Below are 8,684 nucleotides of genomic sequence, written 5' to 3' on the forward strand. Positions count from 1 at the left end.
ATATTCTCAGTTTTACATGGCTGATTTTCTTTTGTAATTCTGGTTTGGCTTCAACTTCACATCTCAGAAAAGCCCTCCTTTTTTTCTTTTTTTTTTTTTTGAATTGGAGTCTCAGTCACCCAGACTGGAGTGCAATGGCTGCTCCCGGCCACCACAGCCTCGACCTGCTGGGCTCCGGCGATCCTTCTGCCTCAGCCTTCCAAGTAGCTGGAACTACAGGCGCATGTTACCACGCCCGGCTAATTTTTTTGATTCATTGTAGAGATGCGGTCTCGCCAAGTTGCCCAGGCGGGTCTCGAACCTGCAGACTCAGGCAATCCACTCACCTCAGCCTCCCAAGGCACAAGATTACAGGCTGAGCCACCGAGCCTGACTTGAAAGGCCCTTCTTGACCATTGAGTCTAAATTAGCATTCTTCTTCCCCTGCATCTGTTCAATTTTCTTCTTCATCACTACCTGAAATTACCTTATTTAATAATTTTTCTGCTTAAAGTTTTTTTTTTTTCCTCACTAAATAAAAATACATGACATCAGAGAACTTGGCTGCATTCTTAATATGTCAAACAGTTTCTAGAACATAATGGGCACTGTGATCTATGTTCTAGTAGTTTTCTAATCAACACAAAAAAGCAACGGTGTTGTACTGTGGAGATGGGAGATGGATTTATAATCCCAGAGTGAGGTCCTGAGTGCCAGCGGCCGCTGCTGGGCAAAGACGCCCAGGCAAAGACTCTGCCACCATGTCTGACCAGGAGGCCAAACCTTCAACTGAGGACTTGGGAGATAAGAAGGAAGGAGGATACATTAAACTCCAAGTTATCGGACAAGCGGGGCTCAGTGGCTCAGCCTGTAATCCCGCACCTTTGGGAGGCTGAGGTGAGTGGATTGCCTTAGCCCGCGGGTTCGAGACCCGCCTGGGCAGCGAGACCTCATCTCTACAATAAATCAAAAAATCAGCCGGGCGTGGTAGCGCATGCCTGTAATTCTCGGAAGGCTGAGGCGGAAGGATCACCGGAGCCCAGCAGGTCAAGGCTGCGGTGGCTGGGAGCGGCCACTGCACTCCAGTCTGGGCGACAGAGTGAGACTCCAACTCAAAAAAAAAAGTTATCGGACAGGATAGCAGCGGGGTTCACTTCAAAGTGAAAATGACAACACATCTCAAGAAACTCAGAGAAACATACTGTCAAAGACAGAGAGTTCCAATGAATTCACTCAGGTTTCTCTTTGAAGGTCAGAGAATTGCTGATAATCATACTCCAAAAGAACTGGTAATGGAGGAAGAAGATGTGATTGAAATTTATCAGGAACTAACGGGGGTGGGGATTGCTCAACAGTTTAGATATTCTTTTTGTTTTTTCCCCTCAATCCTTTTTTATTTTTAGAAATCGTTCTTTTGTAATGTGGTGTTCAAAACAGAATTGAAAACTAGCGCCCTATCTCCTAAAACCATCTGGTAATTTGAATTCTAGTGTTCATTATTCATTATTGTTTGTTTTCGTTGTGCTGATTTTGGTGATCAAACCTCAGTCCCTTTTATATTGCCCTGTCCTTTTTAAAAATTACTTGTGTCCACAGAGAGGCCACATTATTTCAGGACTGTGCATTCCAGGCTTGTGGTGAGATCAATAAGATTGACCAATGCAAGTTCATAATTTTGGAAACTAATTAGTTTCCAAAATGCCCTGAAGTTCTAGCATGTGACTGCTTCACTCCTGAACCATGACTTTCAGTGGAAGATGGAAGATTTTTCAGAGAACTGAACTGTGGGAAAATGACCTTTCCTTAACTAGAAGCTACTTTTAAAATTTGAGGATCTGAATCAAAAGAAGAGGAATATTAGGCTGGAGTCAAGAAGACAGATCAGGTGAGAGTAATGACTAACTGCAAAGATGGCTTCATTGAAAAAAAGGCATTTTAAGATAAAAAAAAAAAATCTTGTTAGAAAATCCCAGAAAAGTTCTAATTTTCTTTATCATCTAATATAGTTATTCATGCAGAAGTGTGTACAGCAAAACACTGCTCTTTTCGATTTTGTTTGTACTTTTTGGCCTGGGATATGGGTTTTAAATGAACATTGTACCAACTTCATTAAAATTAACAATATTTGTAAAAAAAAAAATGAAAAAGCTTTGCCTCACAAGTTTTCAACAACAGATAAAAATAATATATTTATTAAATCATTATAAATTAACTTTTAATCAATTCCCCAATAAAATATATTTTTTCCAAACACCATACATATATTTTTAACCACACCACCTAGCCTGATATCTGATTAATGAGAAGCTTATTATAAAGAACTGTTTAATGCATAAATGGATTTGTGAATTCATATATTTCCATATTAATTTCAACTGTTCTTCCTTTTTTGTTCTTCAAATCTAATTTGTTTGGATTTTGTGAATGACTTTTCATATTTATCACTTGTGGTTCCACTACCTCAATAATAATTTACACCCTTATTAAATTTTTCTGTTGATATTGCATGTTTTCTCTAGTCTTTCATGATTCATTGAGTTCATTTATTCCATTAATGACCAATGTATAGATAAGCCTATATAAAGAAATCAAGAATGTTTTATTAATTGTATTATGCAAGCATACATGTTAATTGTAGAAGATATAGAAAAAGCTAGTAAATAAACAAATATAGGAAGGATAAACAGTGATTCTATCAATTAACTTTAGTTAAAAGTTTTTGTACATTTTTTTCAACTTTTTAGTTTGTATTGGATAACTATTGGGTTGAAATTTTGACCTACACTCTTAGAATATTAATTAGGATGCTTTGGATAGAATTTATGAGATGAGACAGAATGGAAAATAAATGATTGGTGGTTTTGCAATATCAACAGAAAAATTTAATAAGGGTGTAAATTATTATTGAGGTAGTGGAACCACAAGTGATAAATATGAAAGGTCATTCACAAAATCCAAACAAATTAGATTTGAAGAACAAAAAAGGAAGAACAGTTGAAATTAATATGGAAATATATGAATTCACAAATCCATTTATGCATTAAACAGTTCTTTATAATAAGCTTCTCATTAATCAGATATCAGGCTAGGTGGTGTGGTTAAGCAATGAACAAATCAGAAAAGAAAGGTAATTTTACAAGAGTTTTCACCTTAACAGAGATAGGGCTATAAAGGAAAGAGATGTGGACTTCAGTTATGAAAAATGTTGACACTGAAGTAGAGAGGTAGATGATTCAGGGTGTTAAAGAGGTTTTTTTAAAAATCTTCATTAAACTGAGTAAACGAGATACTTTGGAGACAAGAGCATGATACAGGATCAGAAAATTCCACAGAGCCATAGAGTACACTCCAAAGTATGTATCAATTCAATTTGTGCTGCTACAACAAAATACCTGAGACTGCTTAATTTATAAAGACTATAAATTTATTCTTTCACCATTCTTGAGGCAGGAAAGTCCAAGATCAAAATGTTGGCTGGCAGACTTGGTGTGTAGAGGGCTGCTTTCTGCTTCCAAGATGGTATCTTGATGCTGTATCCTTCAAAGGGAAGGAACGCTGTGTCCTCACATGGCAGAAGACAGAAGAGCACTTAAAGGGTGAAACTCCCTTCACCAAGCCCTTTTGTAATGGCATCAATCCACTCATGAAGTTATGAATACCTACCAAAAGACTCCACCTCTCAATACTATTACCTTGGAGATTGTTTCCAACACATGAATTTTGGAAGACACATCCAGACAATAGCAGTGGGATTTCAAGAGGGAATGCATTAAGTCCCAATACTTAAAAAGCAGTGTAAGTAACTTTGCTGTCTGTGGGGTGGACTGTTCTGAGTCCTCTTGCATCAGAGGGTTCAACAACATGTAACAAATGTCAAACAGCAAAGATGGTCACCTTTATAAACCAAGATTCTCTCCTCCCTGCCCCACAAGTTTCTAGTACCACATTAATGATTATACTGTGTCCCAGAGGAGATAGTAGTAGAAAAGGATGAAATAAATTTTGTTTTGAGATGAATATGTAACATCTCTTAGATTTTAATGTGTAGCTAAGCAATCATAAAAACCACCCAAAGAAATAGAATAAAATATATTTTTCATAACCTTCAGGAAATTTTACATTACAGAAAACAGAATATGAAGAAAATAATAAGAACCAGAACAGAATAGAATACCAAGAGGGTAAAAAGCAATCAAAGATATTCTGATAAGGAGGTAATCAGTAGCATTAAAAGAATGTGAAGATCATCAATATAAAATACTATGAAAGGTCTACAGGTAAAGACTCAAACAATTCCCTTAAATGTGTTTTATTTCTATGTTTGTTTGTTTGTAGATTCAAGGGACACTCGTCCTGGCAGGTTTGATACATAGGTATACTTCATGATGGTTAGGTGTGGGCTTCTATTGAGCCCATATCCAAGTGGTGAGCATGGTACTTAATTGGTTGTCTGTTGCCTTTTATTTCTTTTCCATGCCTAAGTGTATTGGCTAAGACTTACAGTACTACGTTGAATAAAAGTGGCAATACTAGGCATATTTTGCCTTGTTCCTAAACTTAGAGAAAAGCTTTCAGTTTTTCACTGCTGAGTATGATGTTAGCTATGAGCTTTTTAGACATAGCCTTTACTTCATCAAGATAATTTTATTTTAGTACTTTTTACCATAAAAGGATATGGAATTGTGTGAAAGGCTTCTTTTGCACTTATTGAGATGATCATGTGGTATTTATCCTTTTTGTTCTTGATATGATGTATCAGATTGGTTGATTTTAATATGTTGAACTATGATTGCATTCTAAGATAAATTCTACTTGGTCATGTTCTATCTTTGATTTCTTTCTTGTTTTATTTTGTGTATCTTCTGTAGATATTTTCCTTCTGATTTCCATGAGGCTTAAATAAAACATATTGTAATTCTAACTGTTGATTTTAAGCTGATAACTTAAATTCAATCACACACAGTCTTTACACTTTTACTTCTCCAACACACTTTATTATGTTACTGATGTCACTAATTACCTCATTTTTTGTGTATTTCTAACCTTTTACATTGTGATACTTTTTAATACTTTGCCTTTTAACTTACATACTTTTAAGAGTAATCTACACATCGCTTTACAGTATTACAGTATTCTGTATGTCTATATATTTACCTTTATCAGAAAGCTTTTATTTTCATATGTTTTCATGTTACAAATTAGCATCTTAGCATTTCAACTTGAAGCACTCCCTTTAGCATTTCTTGTAATCAAGGTTAATGGTGATAAAATCTCTCTGCTTTTATCTCAGAAAAATTTTGTCTCTCCTTTATTTTTGAAGGATTGTTTTGCTGAGTACAGTATTGCTTGGTAGGATTTTTTTTTTCTTTCAGCACTTTGAATAAATCATCTTTTACTTCTTTCTAACCTGCAAATTTTCTTCTGAAAAAAAAATCTATGGATAGTCTTTTGGAGTTTTTTTTTTTTTTTTAACATAATGAGATTTTTTGTTTTAGCTCCTTTCAATATTTTATCTTTGGCTTAGACTTTTGACAACTAGATTGTTATGTGACTTGGCACAGATTTATTTTATTTTATTTTATTTACTTCTTTAGTTATCCTAGTTAGGTCCATTAGGCTTCTTTAATCTAAATTTCTATTCTTCATCATATTTGGAAAACTTTTTAAGTGAGTTTTCTTTATTCCTTTATTTTTTTCTCTTCTCTTTCTAAAGCTCTCACATATGTATATTGGTTTCCTTAAAGGTGTCCTTTAAGTCCCTTAGTTTTCAACACTATTATTATTATTATTATTATTATTATTATTATTTATTAGATAATTTCAAATGACTTTCTTTAAGTTCAATGATTTTTTTTTAATTGGAATCTCACTCTGTCGCCCAGGCTGGAGTGCAGTGGCACACTCACGACCACCCAGTGTCGACCTGCTGGGCTCCAGCAATCCTTCCACCTCAACTTTCCAAGTAGCCAGAACTACAGGTATGCACTACCAATGCCGTGCTATTTTTGTGTGTGTGTGACTAATTGTAGAGATGAGATCTCACCAAGTTGCCCAGGCTGGTCTTGAACCCATGGCCTCAAACAATCCACTCACCTCGGCCTTCCAAAGTGCTGGGATTACAGACTGAGCCACTGGGCCCCACTTTATGATTTTTTTTTCTGTTTAATCCCTCTAATGAATTTTTTCGTTCAGTCATTATATCCTTTAACCGGGAGTCTCTCAAAACTTTCTGTAGGTGTGCTTCTGCTGGATTTGTGCATGTAATTCCTAATTAGATAAATTTGTGGTTTCTATTTTTTCAGGAGCTCATAATCTCTTGCTCTCTCTGGTGTCTATCTCTTATACTGTGAATCCTCTGAAGCAGCAGCACACTACCCACCTCTTTTTTGTCCACACTCCCAAACAGAGAAGACAGAAATTTGGTCTCTTAGGTAGTCCTTGAAAAACCAAAGTATTGGACATACATTTTATTTGTCTCTTGTTTCTTGATGGAGAGATTATTAAATTGTATTGTCATTTGTCTGATTTGTATATCCTTTGAAGCTATTTTGTTTCTCAGTGGCTTCCAAGCACATAGAGTATATGCCAGGTCCTGTCAGGTCTCCAAGACAGGCAAGACAGAACCCTGTGCCTTGGGCAGCCCTGGAAAAGAAAGAATATGAAACACACAGCCCAGTCTTCTTTTTTCCCCCTCAGAGAGAATCCAAGAACTGGAAGTTTCCTCTTAATCATGTGGCACTGTGCTGGGGAGGGACTACAATAAAAGAATGGCACAGATTTTCCTAAGAACATTGATACAGCTGTTTTCTTGCTTTCCTGTGGTGCGAACACCTCCTAACTGGTTTCTGGATATCTCACAATAGAAATTGGTTTATGTTTTGTTGTTGAATGTCTTTATGGGAGAGAGGAGAGTCTAGGCTTCCTATTCTGCCACCTTGTTGGTTGTACGCCCTAAATAATTTACTTTAAAGATACTCTCTTAAGTTTGTTAAGTCAGAAATGTATGCTTTCTTTGAAATACCTAAATTATCTTCTTTCACTGAAACTGTTGGTTATTCAGATTCATCTTCTATTAATCACATAAAGACAACAACTCTGAAAAGTTTTAATCAAAATAGACAATTTACTTCTAATAAGAGATAGCAAGGATATGCTGTAATTAGCAGGACTCAATTTCAACTACCACCTTGTGTTAAAATTGTTTCTGGCATATCATGCTAGTTTGATCATTAGTTTTGAATTACTGTTCTAAACACTGTACCTATTCCATATTATGAATGTGTTATTGTTACAGCATGCAATAAAAATTACTCTCAAGGTGCACATGAAGTCTGAATGGTAAATTGCTCCTAAACAGTCTTATCTTCAACTTATGGTTTTGCAAGCTTTACTTCTCCTAGTGATTAATATCATAACACCATGCAAGGTTTAGGTCATTCGGCAACATAGCCACCATACTTCAGAAGTCAGATCATGAAAAAGCATTTACTGTGCTATGAAAATAACATCCACTGACATCCCAATTAATGAATGCTTTTGTTACATAGAATAAAGATGCAAACAATAAATACCAGAAGTTAAACTTGAAATAATCACACACACACACACACACACACACACACACACACACACACACACACACACAATTTGTTTCTGAAGGAATTGGCAATTGCAAAAAACATTTTGGAAATAAAAAAATAATGTACACAGTGGATTCATTTGAATTAATAAAAATCTCCGTAGATTAAAGAAATACATTCCATTAGTGAAGGGTCAAGTAGAACTAAGTAAAATATGAGCTTAGGGTTGTGGATCTAGATCTATTTGGGTAAAAGGTTTCTAGCTTTGGAGGCCTAAGTTTCAATGAAGAAACATGTTGCCAAGCAAACAGTCTTAAAATGACCTAGAAAAATTAATAGCTGTGAGCTTAAAAATAAACTCCAGGAAGCCAACACTTCATTTAGGTCACATAATTAATGCAAACCTTTTCTTAAAAATAGCTTTCTGGGGTTGTCTTTAGTTTGCTTATATTTTTAATTCTTTGCTTTGACTTGAAACCTAATTTTTTCTACACATTTTAATAAATACTGCAAGAAGAAAATTAATAGGTCACCTGAGACTTTCTTAAACTGAGAGCCCTTCTCCCTTTGTCAAAATTTTTAAGTCAATAAAGCACCTTATACTTACTATTTATTTTAATGTAATTATGTGTAATTACCTATAGACTATGGACTAACACTTTGGTGTGATGATTTAAGAAATTATTAAAACATTATTCCTTCTGAACCCACGGGTTCGAGACCAACCCGGGCAACTTGGCGAGACCTCATCTCTACAATAAATCAAAAATTATCCGGGCATGATAGCATGTGCCTTTAGTTCCGGTTACTTGCAAGGCTAAGGTAGAAGGATAGCCTGAGCCCATTAGGTCGACACTGGGGTGGCGTGAGAGTGCCACTGCACTCCAGCCTGGGCAATGCTGTGAGACTTCAACTTAAAAAAAAACACTTTACTCCTGTCCTCAAGAGAGAGAGGGACATTTTAGGAGAATAGAAATAACACTTCAACAAATAAGTCCACTAAAATGTCATATATTACAGAGGAGAAGACAATGGTCAATGAATCTGCAGAGGAGTCAAATACACTTCAGAGATGAAGTTACCTATGAGCTACATCTTGACTACTGAAATATCTGTGTACAAGAA

At 35.7% G+C, this 8,684-nt stretch overlaps 1 protein-coding gene across 1 annotated transcript; it reads left to right on the plus strand.

The window, feature by feature from the left end:
• Positions 1-740: 740 nt before the first annotated feature.
• LOC110595060 (small ubiquitin-related modifier 1-like) lies at positions 741-1,316 on the plus strand (the record flags this gene model as incomplete). Its single annotated transcript, XM_021709508.1, has 2 exons — positions 741-827; positions 1,116-1,316. Coding segments are annotated over exons 1-2 (288 nt in total), but the record flags the coding sequence as incomplete, so codon positions are not given.
• Positions 1,317-8,684: the final 7,368 nt, after the last annotated feature.

The sequence above is a fragment of the Carlito syrichta genome, unplaced genomic scaffold (genome assembly GCF_000164805.1).
Source record: "Carlito syrichta isolate Samal-C Ts95f unplaced genomic scaffold, Tarsius_syrichta-2.0.1 Scaffold243550, whole genome shotgun sequence".
In the NCBI taxonomy this organism is placed as follows: domain Eukaryota; kingdom Metazoa; phylum Chordata; class Mammalia; order Primates; family Tarsiidae; genus Carlito; species Carlito syrichta.